General features: G+C 39.1%; 1 protein-coding gene across 15 annotated transcripts in view; it reads right to left on the bottom strand.

Moving 5' to 3' along the window:
• RIC3 (RIC3 acetylcholine receptor chaperone) overlaps positions 1 to 26407 on the bottom strand; it is a 61803-nt gene that overhangs the window by 22852 nt on the left and 12544 nt on the right. For 6 of the 15 annotated variants that reach the window (XM_086340211.1, XM_086340213.1, XM_086340212.1 and 3 more), the window contains exons 2-4: positions 4559 to 4785; positions 3307 to 3382; positions 1000 to 1093 (exon numbers count right to left, since the gene is read on the bottom strand). The exons of 1 other annotated variant lie outside the window; for it this stretch is intronic. In XM_086340211.1, coding sequence (XP_086196337.1) covers positions 1000 to 1093; positions 3307 to 3382; positions 4559 to 4785 — 397 coding nt within the window. Of the gene's footprint in view, positions 1 to 999; positions 1094 to 2743; positions 2822 to 3306; positions 3445 to 4558; positions 4786 to 26407 lie in introns of those variants that run through there. 8 more of the 15 variants (XM_086340218.1, XM_086340220.1, XM_086340224.1 and 5 more) reach the window with 2 other exon arrangements.

The raw sequence follows: 26407 nt of genomic DNA, 5'->3' as shown, positions 1-26407 counted from the left end.
GGCCAAAAGAAGGTCAAGGGTGCTGGGCCCAGCTAGGCAGGGATCACTCTTAAAAAGGTCACTTCAGCAGCAATGTAGACATTGCAGGGAAAAGCCAAACCAAGGGACTATAATTTGAGGATGTTTACTTTTTTCATATCCAGCCAAAGATGGGCAAGGCAGGAGCCAGAAAGCAGGGAAAAAGAGTACGGGGCACTAACAGCACCATGGATGGCAAACAGAAGGGGCCAAGGTAGAGCAGTTTTCTGAGGCCAAGACTCTGCACTGAGCCCCTGAGTCTACAGGAGGGACCTCTCAAGACATCCTCCTGCATGGGACCTCCTGCATGCCATTCACCCCAGTTCCTACCCCATCCTTGTCAGAAGGCCTAGCATGAACCGAATCCCTCTGTCCTCAATTTCACATTCTGGTTTCTCCTCTCTCGCGTTCCTACACCCGCGTTTTCTTAGTTGATGCCAACTTCCACTAATCCCCAAAGCCACCATTTCAGGTCCTCAGCCAGCCTTGCAGCAAAAGGAGTGTGTCTGCGCCATGGTGCATCCTAAAGGGCTAGTTTGGCTCCTGACACCTACTTCACACACCCAGTTCTGTTCTGGCACAGTCAACAAAAAGCAAATGCCTACTCTGAGCATACCTGGGCTCCTCCATTTTGTCTCAAACAGAAAGCACACTATTTAATAGCTTTCTTGTTTTACTTAAGATAATGCCATTTTTAGACAGCTAGGAAATGACTTCCTTAAAACCCAGTCATTTTACCTTGCGGCATCCACTCACAAATTTACTCCCTCTCACAATAACGTTGCACAACAGAGAACATATACTCTTGAAAATGACACTTTAAAGTGTGAAAATGGAAATGTTAAATGAAAAATAATATGCAAATGAATAATAACAATAATATAAAGTGAAATCAAGTGGGCCAGAAATCAAAGAAAAATAAAATTTTGAATTAACTCTCTAAATGGGCAACAGTCTGATCCCTGTTATGTGAAAACATACCTCTCACCATTAGGCCCCACTCTGTTGATTAATTTTTCCATGGCTTCCTCTGTTTCCTTCAGTTTTTCTTGCAGTTGAACAAGCTCAAAATTGGCTGAAAAATAAGCATCAATCTGAGAACCATCATATACAACCCCTTAAGCTCTTTTCTGAAACACAGCTGGCTGTGACATTCTACAATAATCCAGGCTGCTCCTGAGACTCAGAGAAGAGCCTGACAGGCTGTGCACCTAATCCAATCAGGACACAAAGGGTACTGAGGTCTAGGTACCAAGATATAAAGGATACACGTTGAGAAACTGATGAATAAATCACCCGCTCTTACACACAGAAATACAGCAGGACCAGCCAAAGAAACACCTACAAGTGAAAAACACAGCCCTACACAGTCAGCCAAGAAGAAATGAAGGTAAACATCATCTTTCTAATTCAAATAATACTTGAGGATGAAGTACCAAATCTGGTAAAGGTCTTCAGAAAAGGTATTAAAGCCTTGAAATGAGTACTGTTTCATCTGTACCTAAGATCTGAAAACATATGGAAGATAACAGTTTAATTCTTCAAAAGAAAAAGACTTGAACTAGGTCTGACACATTCGTGCCCCAGGTTTTCCACTTCAGTCATCTGTGCTTGAACTGTGTAACCTTGCCCTCTTCTCAAAAAAGGTCAGAAAGGAGCACATCTACTGAAACTAATGCTAAGGTCCTAAAAGGAGAACAAAAAAGTAAATCACTCAATCAGTACATGAAATAAACTTTAAAGCAACAGGAAAATAAAATGTTGTTCATTATGTAGATAATCTAGACATTCTGTTTCATATCTGAGTGTCATCCCACACAGATATATTTAGAGGATCACTATAAAATATAACAATTCAAGCACTTTTTAGTACTTTTATAACATATTTTTCTGCATCCAATTAACACCTGTGCCATGTAAATGCTTGGGTTATTTTTATTTTGTGTATGATTCAAAATCAAAGAGTAAAAAGTTGATACAACTGCTACTACATCATAAGACAGCTGCTCTTAGGAATTCATTTTATTTACTTCTTTCTGTTTTAAATGCATTATGTGACATTATGAATTTGTTACTCTTTAGCTCACAAATCTTTTTCAAAAATTTTATGATGTGTTTACCATCACTTTTGGTTAGACACTATCTCAATTAAGAATACAGCAAGGATTACAGTCACTTAAATCTGAATATTTAAGATTTCAGGATGCAGAAGCCACTGGGATACCTATTTTCATAGTGACTCTAGAGTAAATACAAACAGCAACTATGGCTGAGGGCAGATGCTTCAGTAGCGCAGCCTTTCTTCATTTTAATGATGTCTTTCTTTTAAAAAACCTCTGATGAGGCTTCAGTATCCACAGGATAGTTTGGCCTCCAAGGCCTTCAACAATACAGCTTAATTGACCTACTCTTCATGCCTTCTTTCACACAGCTGCCCTGTTTCAGGCTGTGTCTTACTCAAGTTCCCTATCAGGCCTCCTCCACAGCTAGACACGATTTCCCAGAAGGCTTTCACCAACTCCCTTTTTTCTAGGCAATAAACTTTTCACCAGTTGTATCTTCCTAACATTCATCCTAGACTATAAATTCTCAGAGTGAAGAGTCATGCCATATACATTTCATTTTTCCAGAGAGCATAGAATATGCTAGTTGGTCCATAAATAATTGATGATCATGTTTCAAGAGTCAGAAGTATTAAACTCTATCCCTAGATCTAATAACTTACTTTGGCAACTGACTTGATCTCACTGCCTCAGTTTTCCTCTATGTGAAATAAAGAGATTTGCTGCCAATATTCTGAAGTCTGGAAATGAGAAGAAACCCATTCTAAGTGTAAAATATTAATTTGTAATATATGTTAACAAAAAATGAACGGACAGTTCTGTACTTTGCATAACTGTCTGTCCCTTAAAAGCCCAATATCAACATGGAAACTTTTGAGAATTCCCAGTGTGTGTTTGTTAGTTGCTCAGTCGTGTCCGACTCTTTGCAACCCCATGGACTACAGCCCATCTGTGGAATTTTCCAGGCAAGAATACTGGAGTGGGTTGCCATTTCCTCCTCTAGGGGATCTTCCTGACCCAGGGATTGAACCCAGGTCTCCCCCATTGCAGGCAGATTCTTTACCATCTGAGCCACCAGGGAAGCCAGCTAAGGTAAAAACACCATCCGATTAAACTGGGACAACTTTTGAGAAATGCTTTTAAGGCATATCCACAGACTGTCACTCTGGCTGCTTTACAGCTGTCTGACTCAATGAAACTTATGAAATACTGAAAGGGCACTCACTAATTTTCCTGTGGGTGTTTCCAGGTGTGGCAGTAGAGCACTTCCGATCCTCTGCAGTACTTTTCCCCCTTGAGAGCTGAGAAGTGAAGGAGGTACAGCACATCAACAGCAGCTCAGAACCTCAAAGTCACGGAACCCCTCATATTAAATTAAAAAAAAACAAAAAGGTTGGGAGAAATCAAATCAAGCAGCAACGTTAGAGAAACACCTCAAAAAACAAAAGCCAACAGAAGGTTCCCAAGTAAAAAATTACTGAGGCACAAGAAAACACTCTCTTCACAAGTCATGTGCTTTGCCCATGCTCACTGAAGACTCAACCTAGGCTGCCAGTAGAATTCCTAGGCAGGAGAAAAGTGACCTCGTACTCGAGTTAGGAGGTCAAAAAGAATCTGCTTCCTCTGCTTGCAGCGCTAAGGCCTGTGGCCTGCCTAGACATGGAACTTAATTAGGAGTCTACTTTCAAAAGGACCCAAATCATGTCTCCTCAGAACTAGGAAATATCAGGCTTAGTTTCAGGATGTGGCAGTTCTGTTTCAGGAGAACCACTACTATTAGGATTTCCCTGGTGGCTCAGATGGTAAAGGGCCCGCCTGCGATGCAGGAGACCCGGGTTCAATCCCTGGGTCAGGAAGATCCCCTGGAGAAGGAAATGGCAACCCATTTCAGTATTCTGGCCTGGAGAATTCCATGGACAGAGGAACCTGGCAGACTATAGTCCATGGAGTCATAGAGTCGACACGACTGAGCGAATTACTCCAACTGACATTAAAAATAGCACTCCTGGTAAAAGGAGGAAAAAGTGGTGTTGGCACTGTCACTATTTGGCCTCAGTGATTACCTGGAAATCACAATGCCAACCCTAATGATAAAGTTCTTCTTAGAACTTCTTTATGCCTTTACAGCTTGCAAAGATGCCCAGTCAAAAAACCAGGTAGGGCAGCAAGAGGGTAGGCTTTGAACTTTATTGCTCAATGGATTAGGAATTAGAAGGATCCAGGTTCAAGCCCTGCTTCTACATTTTTAGTTGTGAATTCTGGGGCAAATTATTTGGGTTCTGAGTGAAGATTTTCTCATCTATGAAACTGAGATAACAGCTACCTTAAGTATCTTCTAAAGAAGAGGCAAAATTTAAAGAGACGGTAGATTTGAAAAAGGGCTCTGAAATACAAAGGGTTTTAATGCTGACGATGATTCTCATTATGATGATAATAGATTTTCACTGATGTAATACAATCAGGATGATTCCACTTACCTTAAACAGAATGTACAGTATATATAAAAAAATTCCAAAACCATAGATGGGAATAATTTGCCCCATCAGGCCTCTTCCACCACTTCCTGCTCCAGCGCCTCCACCTGATCCCTTGGCCTTTGCAAAGGCTTCTGCGAGGTGAGACCTCTGGAAACGAGCCCCAGGGGTCTGGCCATCTGAGGGTGCCTGCTGCTGATGCATCATAGGTGGAAATCGACCCAACTTCCCTGAGAAAATAGATGAATCAGTCTTTATTTCTTCTACTATTTTAAATACAGCTATTTTGAAACACGTCACATATTGAGATACAAATAATAGAAGCCAACTCAAACAAGTTTAAGAAAAAACTGGAACTTGATTACAAGGATTTACAGGTATCACTAGAGTAATAAACACTATGTGGCAATCTCTAGCTGTTCACTAAACCCATTTTTTCTTCCTTTTTTGGTCCACAGGTAGATGACATTTTTCAGCTTCCCATACAGTTAAATATGGCCATGTGAATGAGACCCAGTCAAAGCAAAGTGAATGACAGGTGCCAGTTCAAGGCCTGGGCTATACAACTTCTCATGTATTGAATTCTGTGTTCATTTCCTTTCTTCAGGCTGGATGCTGACACCTAGGGAGGCATTTGGGAGTCAAGTGTTGAAAATGGCAGAGCCTCTATCAACCCAAGTTCCTGAATAACTGTGTGGCACAGAGCCTTCCACTGTCGCCATCCCACCAACTTAGCACCATCTGGACCTGTTCATGTGAGTAAGAAATAAACTTCTATTGTGTTAGGGCCATGATATACTGTAGAGTCTATCTATTAGCGCAGTTAGCCACCCCAACTAATACATGTAAGGAAATGCAATATATATAATTTTGGTCTCAGAAGAGAATACAACTGGAAATAGGAAAGCCATCAGGATTCAAGACAGCTGCTCTCACACTGTACCTCAATCATTCCCCCTCTCTATGGGGCCAGAAGGCTTTTTTTCCCTGTTACTTTGTTTTTTTCTCTGTTACTTTATACTAGCTTCTCCTTGAACATGAAGATGTTTACCCCCAAACCCTTCAATTTGCATGTCCTTCAAGGGGTCAGCAGATTGGTCATAACTCCAAATTCCCTGCAGGAAGATTGTGAGGGCTTAGCTTGGGTAGGTATGTGACACTTTCCAATCAGCGGCAGCTGAGCAGACAGGATTCGTGTAGTACAAACAGGGTCACAGGGGCTCATCTCTGTGGGTGGAAGAACAGGGCTTAGAGAAAGGAGCGCACGTCAATTTTCTCACAGTTTTCCTCCATCGGGGAACCAAACATAAACACCAACTGTCAAGCCTCCTCCAAGTCATAGGTGAGAAAGAAAGGAAGGTCATGTCTTCAAAAGCCATGTAAACAGGCTTCTGTGGATAAACCACTGACAGAAAAGACTAAGGAGCAGAAAGACTTCCTGATTCAGGCTCTGAGAATACAGACTATATGGTAAAAAAAAAAAAACTGGTGGATTTGATTTCAATAAAACTGTGGATTTCTGTTCAATAAAGAATACCATGAACAGGGTTAAGACAGATGACACAGAAGGAAAAGCTTTTGCAGTATCTAAACTTGACAAGGCATTAAACCTCTGGAATAGTCAAGGAATTCCTACAATTTAATATGAACATCAGAGGAAGCCCAATAGAAAAATGCCCAAAAGATATGAGTAGGGAACTCACAGAAAGAGAAGCTCAAATGGTTAACAAGTATATTAATAGATGATCAAAGTAAAACCAACAAGAAAAATACTAATTTAAACAATGAGATAGCACTATACCTATCAGAAGGGCAAAAATCAGAATGGTGGGTAATAGCAGGTACTGGCAAGATGTGGGAAGCAAGCACGCTCGTGCACTATGGGTAAGAGTGTACACGGATGCAGGCATTCTATTAGTGACACGGCCGTACTTAGTGATGTTAAGGGTATATCCTATGATCCAGTGATCCCACACTGATGGATAAGTTCCAGAGAAATTCTCAGATAAGGCTGTCTATATCTGAATTCAAGCAAGAGGCTTTATAGACCTGTGTGAGAATGTTCCCTGTGATGATGTAGTAGGGAGCCTGAAGGAACTTTAATCTCCATAACTGTTAGAATGTAAAATCAAAATGGAGTAGATACAAACATGGAATTTCATGTAGCTTTCAGAAAACACACTTTAGATGTACCTACAGAAGCATGAACATATTTTTAAAAGCACAGCACTGAGTTATACAATAAATAAGCAAATACCATGTGTAAGCTAAAGACACACCATAATTATACTACATTATCTTTCAAACAAATATGTAGGCATAAGAACATAAAACAGACACATTAGAGTGGGTGCATATGAACAGGAGAAAGGAACAGGCATGTAGACTGAAGGTAAAGGATTAAAAAGAAAATAATGAAGAAAGCAAGCCTGCACTGACTATGTTAATCAGATGTGATGAACTGAGGACTATCTTTAAGTCAACCTGCTGCTCCTGAGGTGAGAGAGAGTGAGTGGGCAGGCACAGAGTGGACAGCTAGCCACTGGCCAGGAGCTGCCCTCTGCTTTGTACCTTCTCTTGGACAAGCTCCACCCCAATGATCCTCTTTTCCCTCCTGTTAATGACTTTGGATGACATGGAAATTATGAGAAGCAATGCTTCTTTTTAAGAGGAGGTCAGCAACAAAACCACAGCTTCAGACAATAGAAGAAAGACAGCAGGTCACTACCCCTTATCCTGGGTGCCGCGCTCATGTGCACAGTCACTCAGTCGTGTCCGACTCTTGAGATCCTATGGACTGCAGCCTGCCAGGCTCCCCTCTCCATGGGATTCTCCAGGCAAGAATCCTGGAGTGGGTTGCCATTTCCTCCTCCAGTTGATCCTCCCAACCCAGGGACCGAACCCAGGTCTCCTGCATTGGCAGGTAGATTCTTTACCACTGAGCCACCGGGGAAGTTTATTCTGGGTGCTGGTGACTATTTTGCTATTAAACTGTCAAGGATCTTAATAGTTTAAATGGTGACTACTAGCTTTAAGGCTATCATGCACTTAGAACAAATACTTAGCCAGCATCCAAAAAGCTAACCATCTTCTTGAGTGAATCTGATATATCTGGAGATTACTGTAGATTTACTGTCTGTAGTAATATGTTGTTGAGTTCCATCTTACTGTACTGAGAACACCATTTTCAAAACTTGGCATAAAACAAAATATAAAAAATTAAAACCAAGTAATGGCACAAAAGGCTTTATTTTGCATTTCTAAAATTGAAAAACGATGATGATGCAAAACATCACACATTTCCCTCCCCCCAAAACTTATATAGCTCCATCAACCAAGAAGATGTACTGGACAGCTATTATTACTCTGTACTGTAGGTAGGAAAGGAGGAGAGACATAAATGAAACAGAAACAATGGTTCCCACATGAAGCAAGGCTTTTAAAAAGTAGTATACCCAAAACAAACAGCAAAAAATGAACAGAGTATCATGGATCTTATTACCAGACAAACTAAATGTCTAAGTATTGAAAGAATGCCAAAAAAAGGAAAGGAGTCAGATGGGATCAATCACTGGAGGGAATGAGGTTCAGAAGAGAAGAGAAGCAAAAGCACACTAGGAGAAGAGGAATGTGTGCAATGAGAAAAGGGTGCGAACAAAGAAAGAATAAACAAGGCCAACTACCAAGTCCTTCTAGGGAAGCAACAAGAGGCAAGGAAAGGAAAGCAGGTAGATTAAATGCTAACTTGTGTCATATAGATTCAATACTGTGGGTCTAGGATCAGGGAAGCGATTTAACAAGAAGGGTGTTTGAGGGGGATTATTCTAGCAGTTGAGTAAAGACCAAACACAGAAACTAGGGTCTAGAAAATCAGCAAGGTGACAGCTATACCTATAGAAAGGAAAGAATGGATCCAAGGGCTTTTACCTTGTAATGATCTGCAGTATTTAAGAATGAATGAGGGGGACAGTTTAGAAAACTTAAAGGTTGGTTTAAGATACCAAGAGAGAACAACGAGGAAAACTGAGAGGGCTTATGGTTAGGGGAAGACTGAACACCTATTTGCACATGTTAAATTCTAGGTGTTGGTGGCACATCCAGAGGGAATTTTTATTTGATTGTATTTAGGCTTGAGAAGAAACCGTGTGCTATCTAAATGACACAGCTAATAAATAAAATTAAGTTGAGTGAACAGTCCCCATGCCAAAAAACGGTGGAGGGATATGTGAAAGTTATGTGCAAAAGGAGCAAAAACAAAAAACAAAAAAAAAAAACCCTTAGCTGGTCAAAGGCATCCAGAAGCAAACCAGTATCAGAAAAGTCAGAGGAGGACAGACTTGAAAGCAACTGAGAAATCTAGAACAAACTGATAAAAGACTAATAATAGTTATCCCTGCTTTTAGACACAACGTATTCTTGGGAAAAGGATGGCCAACATATGAAATCTTGACTGTACATCTGTTTGGATAATAATGGCAGTAACAGAAATCACTATGATACAAAGGATCATAGAAACTTCAGACTCAGAAGGAGCCTTAAAAGCCATCCAATCTTTCAAAAAGTGCTATGGGGACAAGACATCCATAGAAAAGAATGAGTTGGACCCCCTGCCTCACACCACATTAAATTTCTAAAAATTAACTCAAAATAGAGACTTAAATATAAGAGCCAAGACCATAAAAGTCTTAGGAAAAAACCATAAACATAAATCTTTGTGACCTTATATTAGGGAACACTTCCTTAGATATGCCTCCAAAAGCACAAGCAACCAACGGAAAATTAAATGGACTTCATCAAATTTTAATGCTTTTGTGCTGCAAAGGACACCATTTTTAAAAAGTGAAGACAATCCACTAAATGCAAGAAAACATCATATCTCATAAAGGTCAAGTATCCAAATATATAAGAAAAAGAAATGTAAAGTAAATAAATCTACAATCAGATACAACTTTATACCCACTAGGATGTTATAATCAAAAAGACAAGATAATAAAAAGGGTTGGGGAGGATGTGGAGAAAGGAACTATCATATTCAGCTGGATGGGAATGTAAAATAATGCAGCTGCTTTGAAAAAAAGTCTGGCAGTTCCTCAAAAAGGTAAACAATTCCTTGTGACCCAGCAATTCTACCCAGCCTCTTCAGGCTGCCGCCGCCAGAATGCCGCCAAAATGTGCTTACACAAAAAATTTATGTACAAATGTTTAAAGCCAGCATTATTCGTAACAGTAAAATGTGCATCAACTGATTAATCAACAGATGTGCTATATCCATACAATGGAATAGTACTCAGCCATACAATAGGAAAGAAGTACAGACACATGCTACAGTATGAGATGAACTTTGAAATCATAATGCTAAGTGAAGGGAAAAAAGTCAGTCATGCAAGACCACATATGATTCCATTAATATGAAATGTCCAGATTACGCAAATCCACAGAGACAGAGTGGATTCATGGTTGCTTGGTGGAGAGAGGGAGGGAGGGTAGAGAGGGAGCAAAACAAAGTGACTGCTAACAGGTATGGGTTTTATTTTTCCTTGAGGGGTGATGATTAAAATGTTCTAAAATTGATTCCGATGATGGTTGTACAACTTTGTGACTATTATTAAAAACCACTGATTGTGCAACACAGTATGTGAATTATATCTCAGTAAGGCTGACATTTTTTAAAAGAGCTATCTAACCACCTGTGTTCAATACCCTCAACTTCCCTTAAGCGGCGGTCATGATTCTGCCAAATACCAAACAGAAAACTCAGTATGCCCCCCAGGAAGCCCATGCCACCTCTGTACAGCCGTGACTGTTAGATTTGTCTTGTTTATATTGGGTTAAAGGGTGAGTAATGGGAGGAGTGATGCTAAAGCTGAAACTCCAGTACTTTGGCCGCCTCATGCGAAGAGCTGACTCATTGGAAAAGACTCTGATGCTGGGAGGGATTGGGGGCAGGAGGAGAAGGGGACGACAGAGGATGAGATGGCTGGATGGCATCACTGACTCAATGGACATGAGTCTGAGTGAACTCTGGGAGTTGGTGATGGACAGGGAGGCCTGGCATGCTGCGATTCATGGGATCACAAAGAGTCGGACACGACTGAGCGACTGAACTGAACTGAACTGAACTGAATGGGAGGAAGAAAGGAAGTGTAATACAGGGGTTTAAAAAGCAACACTGAAGGATGTGGCCAGAAGTAGAGAAACATAATAAAACTGATTTTAAAGGAGATTATTGGTGTTTATGGGCTTCCCAGGGGGCATTAGTGGTAAAGAACCTGCATGCCAATGCAGGAGACTTAAGAGACGTGGGTTCGATCCCTGGGTCAGGAAGACCCCTGGAGGAGGACATGGCAGCTTATTCCAGGAGTCTTGTCTGGAGAATCCCCATGGACAGAGGAGCCTGGACAGTGCATAGTGCTGCACAGAATCGGACGTGACTGAAGCAACTTAGCATACACAAACTGGAGATTACAATTAGAATCAAAGAAGCACTAAAAGGACTTCTCTGGTGGTCCAGTGCTTAAGAATCTCTGCTTCCACTATGAGGGGCACAGGTTTGATCCCTGGCTGGGGAACTAAGATCCCTAGGGAAAAACACTGAAAAAGTAGAGAATACTATTTTCAAAGGCAGGAGGGGGAACTGACAGCAATGGAAGAGAGAGGCTACACGGTGAAAACATATTTTATGTCCTAGGATAAATCTGTGCATTTTATATTCAATGTAACATTTTACATATTTACTACTGAACACTTAACAATATGCCAGACACAGATTAAAATAAATAAAAAGAACTTCTGCATTTAAAGAGATTATAGACAAGAAGTACAGTTACAGCAACACGGTAACATACCGTAACTATCAAGTCCAATGGCTTTTACTCAATTCTCACTGATAAGATTCCTCTGCTACACAAAAAAATGATCACCGCAGTCGTTCAATAAATACTGGATTAATCTGAACAAATCTCTCAAACTTCCCTGCCTTGACATCTGTGGCATATCACTCTCCTGATCTTGGCCCACTGACTTGTCCGTCAACCTATTTCTTTCCATCTCTTTCACCTGTTTTTTAATCCTCTCTCCTCAAGATTTAGTTTCATCTTTTGTTTTTTCCTCATTCTTTTTCCTTTGGTAAATTCATTCATTCTCAAAGCATACATTATAATTTCCAAAATGTACAGGCTCTAGTTCTAACCTTTCCTCCAAGCTCTTATCTCTTATCTCTGAATCCCATTAGTATATATCCTTTAGTGTGTCTATCAACTCAAAGCTATGAAATGAAATTCGTTTTCACCTTTCAAAACCCGCTCTCCTCCTGTATTTTCTTTTCTTTGTAGAGTCAATTAGGCTTTGGATCTATAACCCCTGACACCTGTAACCAAAGGTACACTTGAGATGGCAGGCTAAGTTCAGAATGCTGAATCTGGAATAGATTTTTCCATAAAGTTAACTGTTCTCAATAGGGAGTAACCTGACCTCTTAGATCTTGGTACCACCATATTTCTTAGAACTGAACAGTCCAGGATGCCTAAAAAGTCAATGGCAAGCAAACACTTGGAGATGTCTGGTTGAAATGATTTTTTTAAGAAAAAAATTTAAAGAAAAGACCGCAAGTATACAAAAAGAACTACAGATGATAATACATGAGCACTTGTATTACTACCTACCACCAGATGTTAACTGGAGCCCCTTGTGTCTCTTCCTCCCATCCTCACTGAGATAGCCACATCTCTGAATTTAGTTCTTATTATCAGAATGTATGCTTTTATTATGCTTATTATCAGAATGTATGCTTCACTATGCAAGTATACATCCATGAACAATACACAATATTGTCTGAGTATTTTAAAACTTTATATGATGAATGGATACTGGTAGTATAACACTGTGAATATACTTAGTGCCTCTGAACAGTATACCTAATGGTTAAAATGATAAATGTCATGTATATTTTAACAATTAAAAAAACCTTTATATTACAGTATCACACTGTACTGATGTTTCTGCAACTCTTTTTGCTTTTTCTGGGTGAGGATTAATATTTTGACCTAGAAATGTAACCAGATCAATATACGTAGCTCTAGTTCATTCACTCAAACTGCTTTATAGCATCTCCTTATATATCTTATTACAATTTTCCACTATTATAAATGTTACAAAATATTAAAATTACTTTACAGCTACATTATAGAAGGATTTGTGGGTTTTAAAAATATAGTTGGTTTATAATGTCATGTTAGTTTCAGATATACAGCACAGTGAACCAGTTTCATATGTGTGTGTATATATATATAAACACATATACACACACTTTCATATTTCCCTTATAGGTTATTACAAAATATTGAGTATAGTTCCCTGTGCTATACAGTAGGTCCTTGTTGGTTATTTTATATATAGTAGTGTGCATATTGGAGAAGGCAATGGCAACCCACTCCAGTACCCTTGCCTGGAAAATCCCATGGATGGATGCCTGGTGGGCTGCCATCTATCGGGTTGCACAGTTGGACACAACTGAGCAACTTCATTTTCACTTTTCACTTTCATGCATTGGAGAAGGAAACGGCAACCCACTCCAGTGTTCTTGCCTGGAGAATCCCAGGGACAGGGGAGCCTGGTGGGCTGCCGTCTATGGGGTCACATAGAGTCGGACACGACTGAAGCAACTTAGCAGCAGCAGTGTGCACATACTAATCTCATGTATATGGCAATATATACACAATGAAATATTACTTGGCCATAAAAAGGAATGAAATAATGCCATTTATAGCAACATGGATAAACCTAAAGATTATCACACTAAGTGAAAAAAGCTAGACAAAGACAAATATCATATGATATCAGTTATATATGGAATCTTTAAAAAAGATACAAATGAATTTATCTATAAAACAGAAACTCAGACATAGGAAAAGTTATGGTTACCAAAAGGGAAAGGGAGGAGGAGAAGGATAAATTAGGAAGCTGGGATTTGTGATTTAAAAAAAAAAAAAAGCTTTAAAACAAACAGCTAGAGAGATCAGAACATTAAAGATGTCAGAACATTAAAATTGCAGACCTTCCAAAATAGAAAACAGCTGTGTTTCCTATCTCTATATGTACTTAAGTATTCTATAAAGTGGACTTGACCAAATCCCAATTGTTTATTGAAAGCTTTCCCCATATTTAGGTTTATTTAATTATTAAAATTTCACTTAGCAAATCATTTAAGCTTGACTAAAAACTTAATGGATTTTACAGAGTGAAGCTCTACTTTCCCTTGTTAATAACCAGCCCCACTGCTAAAAACAAAAACAGAAACTCTAGCACTGTTAACAAAAGAGCTTTCTGAAAGCAACATTAAACCATCTGCAGCATTTCATTCTCAGGGCAAGTAAATCAATAAAGAACTGGATGTGTTTATATTTCTGATTACCACAATACAAGAAAGGTCTTAATGGCCAGTCCTTTAAGATATGAAAGCCTCTTCCGAAATACTGAGGACATTCTCCAGGCTATATTTAATTCAGCATTACTTAAGGTGGCGGCTCCAACAATAGCTGACTGTTTCTCACCAGTCTCCTCGGAGGGCCCATCTTGTCACATTCCCCTCCTACCTAACTCTACTTTGCTGACCACTTCCTTAATGTTTTCTGCCTGTTTAGTCAGATTTCTTTCTTCATCTCTTACCAATCTCTCCATTCCCAATTCATACTACATGTAACTAAAGGAGATATTTGTGGGTCTAAGCTGCTCAGCACAGGGTCTGGTCCACATACTCAATAGATGTTAACCATTACTGTTTGTTATCAGAGTAATCTTCCTGAAGCAAAATTCTAACTAGTCTTGCCATATCTTTGATCAAAAGCTTTCAATGGTTCCCATTATCGACAAGGGACTGCATCATGCAGGAGGAGGCAGAGGGAAGTAAAATGAGAACCACCACTTTAGTCAGAGATTCTCACTGTGCACCCAACATTTGAGTGGAGGCTAAATCAACCTTTCTAGAGCTCGTTTCATCATCTGTAGAATGGCTATCATGAGACCTCCTTCTTGGAGTTGTTACAAGGGTTACAGATTAAATAAGATAACATATACAAAGCACCCAGCACACACAGTAGGTACTTAACAAATTCTGATCTTCCCTCCTTACAACCTGAACTCCTAAACAACCAAATTCCATAATCTAGCCCAAAAGTACCTCTTCACACTTCTTTCCCATTATATACCCCCGATTCAGCCAAACTAGACTTCTCACCATGCTTTGAGCCTGCCTTCTGATGTCTTGCCTCTTAGCCCCAAAATCTGCTTATTCCAATGGTTTTGCTTCTCCGTCCAACTTCACATACCTAAATCCAACCTATTCTAAGCCCAGGCCAAATGCTGCCCTTGTACCTGAAGCATTTTCTCTTATCATCTCCATTGCTAAGAATACACTGTCTGAACTTCTTTAATTACACTTATCACACCTGGCCTTAATCAAGAGTTATATTGAAATTTTGTGTCTTATAGGTCCTACTTGAATGGACTGGAACAGAAATGGGTAACAACTCCCACTAAGTACCATTTCTACTCAACTTTAGTTAGTGCTAATCGAAACCTACAAACCACATCTGAGAACAAGAAAAGATCTGGTGTTGCTACCAGCTGGCCTGGCACTCACAGTTAGCGCTTGGTGTTCTCTTAAATGTAGGCAATTTCAGACATCAACAGCAGACAAGCCCATTCTGTGACCATGATGGATCAAAGCAAAAAAAAAATAACAACAACATTCTGTAATGTCTGAACACACATAAAACACAAACACTGCCCAAAGAAATACATATATATAAAAAACAGCCCCTATTCCTAGATGATGAGTGACTGCTGACCGCTGCCACTTTGTTAATTATAGCTATATCTCTCTTTACATAAACTCTACTAAGACACACAGTCACAGAATTCACCCAACTTTCTGACAGCACCCAATTCATAGCAAAGCCCCACGTCCTTGAACCTTCTTCAAAATCACCTACCACAAGCCTCAATCTCTACAGTAAGACTTTTCTAACACTCTTCTTGCTGAGATACTGCATGCTTCGTCATGGTACACATCTTGCTTTGATGAACAGGTAATAAATCCAATTTACTCAACTACAGGTGCACTCCTGGTACCCTGGCTGGAGGATAAACTATGAACTTCTTGAATAAAAGTCTAGTATTTTCTTTATGCCTACAGGGCATGCTCTGGGTCTCACATGCTATACACTTTGTTGAACTGATCTGAATGACTTATACAGGCCTGTTGGCCCTTTCTGGAATCTCAAGACCCAGCCCAGTTACTCTCAAGGCTAAACGTTTACTTCATTATCCTGAGTGTTTTCAACTTCACAGTTTTGAGAAAAGAAAACAGCTGTCAGGGTGACTGATCAAGGTGCTCCACACCCACACACCTCTGAGTTTTTGAATTTGAAAAAGTGTTTAATTCACATGCACTCACAGTCTCTCAAATTGTCTCCTCTCTTCTTTGTGTACACTTTCAGAGTAGATGCCTGATGTTTCCTTAGGAGAAGAACAAGTAAGGGACCAAAATAATTTGTTTCAGGCACTTACAATTATGTATGAATGTCGATGTTATATACGTACATAACATATGTATACATGAGATTAAGAGTCAGTGAGTAGGACTCACTTGAGGAGAACCTGGGGATGAGAGGAGTCTGAACTATTCCAGAGAAACAGGGTTCCTGAGGAGGGGATGGTGAGGAACCCTGTTTATAGGCATTCAAAGTGAGATGCTCAATGGAAAACAGGCAGGCAGGGTCAGCAGGAGAGATGCCAGGTGTGACATTACTGTTGAGCGCCATGGGCCCCAGCCAACAGAGACGGAGGGCAGGACTCTCTTGGGGTCAACTCTAGCACAGAAGTAGCACTCTGTCACTGTGGAAGACGTCAAACACTCTGGCACCTGTGCAAAGTCTTAGTCAGGTAACTGGGAGCAACTGACAAGCCCCCGACCTAGTATGCTGACATTTTCATGTTCCACGGGTGATTAAGATGAGTAGGAGAACGGCTATTCTGGCCAAAGAAGAAACTGGTTGATGAAATGAAAGGAGAACCATAGGAAAAAGAGACCGTCCCATCTTAGAATTTGTGGCAATGATGTAGGGGTTATGTGGCACAGGTTCTAGTAAGGCAGAACTAAGAAGTTCTAAAAATAAAGCCATATAGTTCCATGGCATGAAACTCTAAGAAGAAAGCTCTTGAAATGCACTTTTGCTTGGATATTTAGAAGAGCTACCAGTACTTCTGGTATAGAAACTGGTACAGAAACAGAAAACTACTGTTTTCCTGGGAAACATGTACTGGTAGTTCTTCTAAAAGAAAAGACAGAAGATGAATAGAAGAACACACAAGAAATCAGAATGAAAGAGTAGCAAGACTTGGAAGAACCACACAAGGAGGCCAAGGTTCAAAATAAGTTTACAAAAGGCTAGCAAAAGCAAAAGGGGTATTTTTAGAGTGAAAATACAAAATTTATAGGGAGCTTGGGATAGACATGTACACCCTGCTATATTTAAAATGGATAATAAGGACCTACTGTACAGCACATATAACTCTGCTCAATGTTATGTGGCAGCCTGGATGGGGGTGGGTTTGGGGAATAATGGATACCTCTATACATGTGGCTGAGTTCCTTCACTGTTCACCTGAAACTATCACCATATTGTTACCTGGCTATATCCCAACCCAAAATAAAAAGATTTAAAACAAAATAAAACCACAAACAATACACACTGGAGAGGATGTGGAGAAAAGGGAATCCTACTATACAGTTAGTGGGGATAGAAACTGATACAGCCACTACAGAGAATACCATGGAGATCTCTTAAAACACTTGGACTAAAACTACCACATGACTCAGCAATCCCACTACTGGGCATATACTCTAAGAAAATCACAATTCAAAAAGATATATGTACCCCAATGTTCACTGCAGCACTATTTACAACAGCCAGGACATAGAAGCAACCTAAATGTCCACTGACAAATGAATGGATAAATAAGATGTAGTACATATATACAATGGAATATTACTCAGCCATGAAAAGGAACAAATTTGAGTCAGTTTTAGTGAGGTAAATGAACCTAGAGCCTGTTATACAGAGTGAAATAAGTCAGAAAAAGAAAAACAAGTATCACATATTAATGCATATACATGGAATCTACAAAAATAATATGGATGAACCTATTCACAGGGAAGAAATGAAGATGCAGACATCGAGAATGGACTTATGGACACAGCAGGGGAAGGAGAGGGCAGGACCAACTGAGAAAGTAGCGCTGACCTATACACACTGTCATGTGTAAGATACATGACTAGTGGGAAGCTGCTGCATAACACAGGGAGCCCAGCCCATATACACAAAACTGATTCATGTTGTTGTATGGCAGAAACCGACGCACTGTAAAGCAATTATCCTCCAATAAAAAAAAGCAAATTTACCTGATGATAAAATGTAATGCTGAGAAAGCAGAATCTCTATTTTACTTCCATATTCTCTATCAAAGGATATGAATTTAGGGTTAAATGGAAGAGAATTAACAATTATAGAGGGGGAAAATGTCCCAGATGGGTGAGGAAAATAAGTTCAAATGCATTCACTAAATAATTTCCTCCAGGAAGACTGGTAAAACTTGCAAATAAGGTCACTGAACTAAAAAAAAAATTTAGAAATTAAATTGGTGAAGAAAAATTTTGAACGAATGGCAATAGATAACTATTGTTCCAGTTTGCAAAAAGCAGAAGCTGGACAGTGGACTTTTCAACTAATAGAGAAGTGAACATCTTGTGTAGCTCTTGGGCTCAATGCTAAAAATGATTCTTTTCTTTTTTATGGAGTGGACATGAGAAGGAAGAAACTTTTTTTTTTCTGGTTGTAAAAGAAATGCATACCTATGGAAAACTGAAAAAATACAGAAAAGTATAAATAATGACCACCTATAATTCCTAAAATAACCACTGTTAAAATGTTGATCTGCTTCTTTCTAGTGACTATGCAGAGTGAACACATCTTTACTTTTTATTTATAGCATACAATTTTTGCATATTATTTAGAACTTGTCATGAGAAGAAAGAAAAAAGGAGAATGAAAATGTATTAAAAGAAATTACAGCTGAAAACTTCCCAAATTTAAAGAAGGAAACAGATATCTAGGTACAGGAAACACAGAAAGGTCTCAAACAAGGTAAACCCCAACAGACCTACAAAAAGACATATAATAATAAAATTTTCAAAAGTTAAAAATAGGATTCTAAAGGTAGCAAGAAAAAAACAAGGAGTTAATTACAAGGGAACTCCCATAGGCTATCACCTGATTTCTCTTCAGAAATGTTGCAGGCCAAAAAGGAATGGCAAGAAATATTCAGAGTTCTGAATGGGAAAAATCTGCAAACTAGGATACTCTACCAAGCAAGATTATCATTTAGAATCGGAGAGACAAAGAATTTCTCAGATAAGCAAAAGATAAAAAGAACACAGCAATACTAAACCTATCCTAAAGGAAATATTGAAAGAACCTCTCTAAATAGAAATGAAGTTATAAATATATAGGAAAGACAAAATCACCTAAATCACTTATTTACGTCATTTGGAAAGCAAATCACCTAATAAATAAGCAGTACACGGGGAACTCCCCAGTGAGCCAGTGGTTAGGACTTCAGGCTTCCACCGCCTGGGACCTGGGCTTGATTCCTGTTTGGGGAACTAAGGTCCTGCAAGCCGTGCAGTATGGTCAAAAAATTTTTTTAATTAAAAAAACCTCAATATTACAATTTAAAAAAGATAAATAAGGACAGTGTACAGATTTTTAAAAATTCAAAATTTCTGTGAAAGTGATGATAACCACAATGAAAAACAAATGGATGAATACGAAGATGTACAAGAAAATATCAAAATCACAAAATGAAAGAGAAGAGTAAAAAATGTAGATTTTTTTTCATTTCCTAGAGTGTGTCTGAGCCTATATGACCAGTCTAAAGTACACAGATAAAGGATGGAATTAACATACTTGAAAAACAGAATAACTACAAAAACACATAACACATTCACAAAAACAAAAAAGAGAGAGAGAAAACTTAAGTATAATGCAAAAGAAAATCAAACCACAAAAGGAAAAGCAAAAAAGAAAAAGAATAAATATAAAATCAACAGGAAAATACAACTTAAAATGCAACAAATTCATATTTGTCAGTAATTACCTTAAATGTCAATGAACTAAATGCTCCAATCAAAAGACACAGAGTAGCAGACTGGATTGAAAAAACAACAGCTACAATATGCTGCCTATAAGAGACCCACTTTAGGGCAAAGGACACAGACAAAATGAAAGTGAGGGGACACAGACAAAATGAAAGTGAGGGGACACAAAAAGATTTTACATGCAAACAGAAATGAGAAGAAAGTGGGAGTTACACTACTCATATCAGACACAACAGACTTCAAAACAAAGGCCACAGAGGAATATAAAGGACATTATACAATAATAAAAGGATCAATACAAAAAGAGGAATTTACACTTGTTAACATATATGCATCAAATACATAAACCAAATTCTAACAGACATAAAGGGAGAAAATAACAGGAATACAATAATAGTAGGAGGTTTTAAAACACAATTCACATCAACGGATAGATCTTCTAGACAAAAAATTCAATAAGGCAACAGAGAGCCTAGATTATGCAATACACTAGTTAGACTTAGTTGGAATTTCCAAAACATTATATCCAAAAAACCAGAACACATATTTCTTCCAAGTGCACATGGAACATTCATTAAGACTGACCACATAGTAGGGCACAAAATAAGCCTCAACAAATTAAAGAGTATAGAAATTGTCTCAAGCATCTTTTCTGACCACAGTGTCATGAAACTAAAAAGCAACCACAGAAAAGAGAAATGAGAAAATAAACAATTACACAGAGACTAAAAACAAGCTACTAAAAAACCAACGGGCCAATAATGAAACCAAATAGGAAATTTAAAAATACCTTGAGACAAATGACAACGAAAACACAACCATACAAAATCTGTGGGATGTAGCAAAAGCAGTTCTAAGAGGAAAGTCATAGTGATAATCAGGAAATTCATAGTGATACAGGCCTTCCTCAAGAAACAAAAAAATCTCAAATAAACAACCTAACCTTTCACTAAAAGAATTAGAAAAAGAACAAACAAAATCTAAAGTCAGTAAAAGGAAGGAAATAAAGATCACAGAGGAAATAAATAAAGTAGGGATTAAAAAAAAAACAAAAGAAAAAAAATCAGTAAAACCAACAGCATGTTCTTTGAAAGGGTAAACATGACTGACAAACCTCTGGCCAGGCTCACTAAGAACAAAACAAGAAATAAGGGGCCTTAACAAATAATACTGCAGAAATACAAAAACCCTTAAGAGAATACTTTGAAAAATTATATGCCAACAAATTTGACAACCTAGGAAAAATGGGTAAGTTTCTGGAAATAAATAGCTCACCAAAATTGAATCAAGAAGAAATAGATAATTTGAGCTGACTGATCGCTAGAAGTAAAATAGAATCTTTTAAAAACTCTGTGCAAAACAAAAGTCTGGGACCAAATGGCTTCACAGGCAAATTCTACCAAACATATGAATAAGAACTTATATTGATCCTTCTCAAACTCTTCCAAAAAACTGAAGAGGAAGGAACACTCCCGAAGATATTCTATTCTATGAAGCCACTATGATCACCCTTATACCAAAACCAGACAAAGACACCACCAAAAAAAGAAAATTATAGGCCAATATCTTTGATGAATATAGATGCAAAAGTTGAACAAAATATTAGCAAACCAAATTCAACAACACATAAAAAGATCATATACCACAACCAAGTGGGATTCATTCCACGTTCACAAGGATAGTTCAACATACACAAATCAATGTGATACAGCAAATAAATGAGAAGACAAAAACCACATGATCATCTCAACAGATGCAGAAAAAGCATTTCACAAAATTTAACATCCATTCATGATTAAAAAAAAAAAAAAACCTCTTACCAAAGTGGGTATAGAGGGAACGTACCTCAACATAATGAAAGCTACTTATGATAAACCCACAGCAAATACAAGGCTCAACGGTGAAAAGCAGAAAGCCTTCCCACTAAAATCCAGAACAAGACAAGGATGCCCACTTTCACCTCTTCTATTCAATATAGTACTGGAAGTCCTACCACGGCAATCAGACAAGAAATAAAAGGTATTCAAATGAAGGGAAGAGGTAAAATTGTCATTATATACAGATGTCATGATACTATATATATTAATGGAAAACCCTAAAGACTCCATACAAAAACTGGAACTGAGAAATTCAGCAAGGTAGCAGGACATAAGATTAACATGCAGAAATCAGATGTACTTCTTTTAATAATGAAATATCAGAAAGGGAATGTAAAAAATAATAATCAGATCAGATCAGATCAGTCACTCAGTCGTGTCCGACTCTTTGCGACCCCATGAATCACAGCACGCCAGGCCTCTCTGTCCATCACCAACTCCCGGAGTTCACTCAGACTCACATCCATTGACTCAGTGATGCCATCCAGCCATCTCATCCTCTGTCGTCCCCTTCTCCTCCTGCCCTCAATCCCTCCCAGCATCAAAGTCTTTTCCAATGAGTCAACTCTTTGCATCAGGTGGCCAAAGTACTGGAGTTTCAGCTTTAGCATCATTCCTTCCTAAGAAATCCCAGGGCTGATCTCCTTCAGAATGGACTGGTTGGATCTCCTTGCAGTCCAAGGGACTCTCAAGAGTCTGCTCCAACACCACAGTTCAAAAAACATCAATTCTTCAGCACTCAGCCTTCTTCACAGACCAACTCTCACATCCATACATGACCACAGGAAAAACCATAGCCCTGACTAGACGAACCTTTGTTGGCAAAGTAATGTCTCTGCTTTTGAATATGCTGTCTAGGTTGGTCATAACTTTCCTTCCAAGGAGTAAGCGTCTTTTAATTTCATGGCCGCAGTCACGATCTGCAGTGATTTTGGAGCCCAGAAAAATAAAGTCTGACACTGTTTCCACTGTTTCCCCATCTATTTCCCATGAAATGATGGGACCGGATGCCAGGATCTTCGTTTTCTGAATGTTGAGCTTTAAAACCAACTTTTTCACCCTCCACTTTCACTTTCATCAAGAGCCATTTTAGTTCCTCTTCACTTTCTGCCATAAGGGTGGTGTCATCTGCATATCTGAGGTTATTGATATTTCTCCCGGCAATCTTGATTCCAGCTTGTGTTTCTTCCAGTCTAGCGTTTCTCATGATGTACTCTGCATATAAGTTAAACAAGCAGGGTGACAATATACAGCCTTGACGAACTCCTTTTCCTATTTGGAACCAGTCTGTGGTTCCATGTCCAGTTCTAACTGTTGCTTCCTGACCTGCATACAAATTTCTCAAGAGGCAGATCAGGTGGTCTGGTATTCCCATCTCTTTCAGAATTTTCCACAGTTTATTGTGATCCACACAGTCAAAGGCTTTGGCATAGTCAATAAAGCAGAAATAGAAGCTTTTCTGGAACTCTCTTGCTTTTTCTATGATCCAGCGGATGTTGGCAATTTGATGTCTGGTTCCTCTGCCTTTTCTAAAACCAGCTTGAACATCAGGAAGTTCACGGTTCACATATTGCTGAAGCCTGGCTTGGAGAATTGTGAGCATTATTTTACTAGCGTGTGAGATGAGTGCAACTGTGCGGTAGTTTGAGCATTCTTTGGCATTGCCTTTCTTTGGGATGGGAATGAAAACTGACCTTTTCCAGCCCTCCGGCCACTGCTGAGTTTTCCAAATTTGTTGGCATATTGAGTGCAGCACTTTCACAGCATCATCTTTCAGGATTTGGAACAGCTCAACTGGAATTCCATCACCTCCACTAGCTTTGTTCGTAGTGATGCTTTCTAAGGCCCACTTAACTTCACATTCCAGGATGTCTGGCTCTAGGTCAGTGATCACACCATCGTGATTATCTGGGTCATGAAGATCTTTTTTGTACAGTTCTTCTGTGTATTCTTGCCATCTCTTCTTAATATCTTCTGCTTCTGTTAAGTCCATACCATTTCTGTCGTTTATCGAGCCCATCTTTGCATGAAATGTTCCTTTGGTATCTCTGATTTTCTTGAAGAGATCTCTAGTCTTTCTCCTTCTGTTGTTTTCCTCTATTTCTTTGCATTGATCACTGAAGAAGGCTTTCTTATCTCTTCTTGCTATTCTTTGGAACTCTGCATTCAGATGTTTATATCTTTCCTTTTCTCCTTTGCTTTTCGCTTCTCTTCTTTTCACAGCTATTTGTAAGGCCTCCCCAGACAGCCATTTTGCTTTTTTGCATTTCTTTTCCATGGGGATGGTCTTGATCCCTGTCTCCTGTACAATGTCACGAACCTCATTCCATAGTTCATCAGGCACTGTATCTTCAGATCTAGGCCCTTAAATCTATTTCTCACTTCCATTGTATAATCATAAGGGATTTGATTTAGGTCATACCTGAATGGTCTTGTGGTTTTCCCTACTTTCTTCAATTTAAGTCTGAATTTGGCAATAAGGAGTTCATGGTCTGAGCCACAGTCAGCTCCTGGTCTTGTTTTTGCTGACTGTATAGAGCTTCTCCATCTTTGGCTGCAAAGAATATAATCAATCTGATTTTGGTGTTGACCATCTGGTGATGTCCATGTATAACTTTCAAAATTATACTCCCCAAAATAAAATACTTAGGAATAAATCTGAGCAAGGAGGTGACAGACTTACCCACTAAGAACTATAAAACATTAATAAAGGAAATTGAAGATGACTCAAAGAAACATAAAGATATCCCATGCTCTTGGAAATAGAAGAATTAATATTGTTAAAATGGCCATACTACCCAAAGTAACCTACAGATTTAATGTTATTCCTAACAAAGTACCCATGACATTTTTCACAGAACTAGAACAAATAATCTTAAGATTTATTTAGAACCATAAAAGACTCAGAATTGCCAATGCAATCTTGAGGAAAAAGAACAAAATAGAAGGTGTAACTCTCCTAGACATCCAACAATACTACAAAGCTACAGTAATCAAAACATCATAGTATTAGCACAAAAACAGACACATTGATTGGAGAAGGCGATGGCACCCCACTCCAGTACTCTTGCCTGGAAAATCCCATGGAGGGAGGAGCCTGGTGGGCTGTGGTCCATGGGGTCGCTAAGAGTTGGACACAACTGAGTGATTTCACTTTCACTTTCATGCATTGGAGAAGGAAATGGCAACCCACTCCAGTGTTCTTGCCTGGAGAATTCCAGGGATGGTGGTGCCTGGTAGGCTGCCGTCTATGGGGTTGCACAGAGTCGGACACGACTGAAGCGACTTAGCAGCAGCAGCAGCAGCAGCAGACACATTGATCAATGGAACAGAATAGAGAGCCCAGAAAGAAACTCACACATTTATGGTCAATTAATCCTCAACAGACTTCCCTGGTGGGGTAAAGCGTCTGTCTACAATGCGATCCCTGGGTTGGGAAGATCCCTGGAGAAGGAAATGGCAATCCACTTCAGGACTATTGCCTGGAAAACCCCATGGACAGAGGAGCCTGGTAGGCTACAGCCCATGGGGTCGCAAAGAGTTGGACACGACTGAGCGACTTCACTACATATAATCCTCAACAGAGGAGGCAAGAATAATGGGGAAAAGACTGTTTCTTCAGCAAGTGGTGTTGGGAAAACTGGACAGCCTTATGTAAATCAATGAAGTTAGAACACATTCTCTTACCATACACAAAAATAAACTCAATATGTCTGAAATACTTAACATAAGACACGACACCATAAAATTCCTAGAAGAGATCACTGGCAAAACATTCTCTGACATAAACTGTATCAATGTTTCCTTAGGTCAGTCCCCCAAGGCAACACAAATAAAAACAAAAATAAACAAATGAGATCTAATCAAACCTGTGACCTTTTCATAGCAAAGGAAATGATAAATAAAAAGGACAACCCACAGAATGGGAGAAAATATCTGAAATATAGAAATCCCACTTCTGGGCATATATCCTGACAAAACTCTAATCCAAAAACATACATGCACCCCTATGTTCATAGCAGCACTATTCACAAGAGCCAAGACGTGGAAACTAGCTAAATGTCCACTGATAGATTAACGGATAAAGAAGTGGTACACATATACAGCGGAATACTACTCAGTAATGCCATTTGTAGCAACGTGGGTGGACCTACAGATGATCACACTAGGTGAATTCAGAAAGAGAAAGACAAACCCCATATGATATCACTTACATGTGGAATCCAAAATATGATGCAAGTGAACCTATCTACAAAACAGAAACAGACTCACAGACGTAGAGAATGGACTTGCGCTTACTGAGGGGGAGGGTTGGGGGAAGGATGGAGTGGGAGGCTGGGGCTAGCAGATGCAAGCTATTACACACAGAACAGATAAACAAGGTCCTACTTTACAGCACACGGAACTATATTCAGTATCCAAGGATAAACTGAAAAGGAAAAGAATATTTAAAAATGTATATACAGGAATCAAGACTGCCGGGAGAAATATCAATAACCTGAGATATGCAGATGACACCACCCTTATGGCAGAAAGTGAAGAACTAAAGAGCCTCTTGATGAAAGTGAAAGAGGAGAGTGAAAAAGTCGGCTTAAAGCTCAACATTCAGAAAACTAAGACCATGGCATCCAGTCGCATCACTCCATGGCAAATAGATGTGGAAACAGTGGCTGACTTTATTTTGGGGGGCTCCAAAATCTCTGCAGATGGTGATTGCAGCCATGAAATTAAAAGACTCCTACTCCTTGGGAGAAAAGTTAT

This window comes from Bos grunniens, chromosome 15 (assembly GCF_055505025.1).
Source record: "Bos grunniens cultivar Pamir isolate PY7600 chromosome 15, Bosgru_T2T1.0, whole genome shotgun sequence".
NCBI lineage: Eukaryota > Metazoa > Chordata > Mammalia > Artiodactyla > Bovidae > Bos > Bos grunniens.
This window is presented reverse-complemented; position numbering and strand designations above follow the sequence as displayed.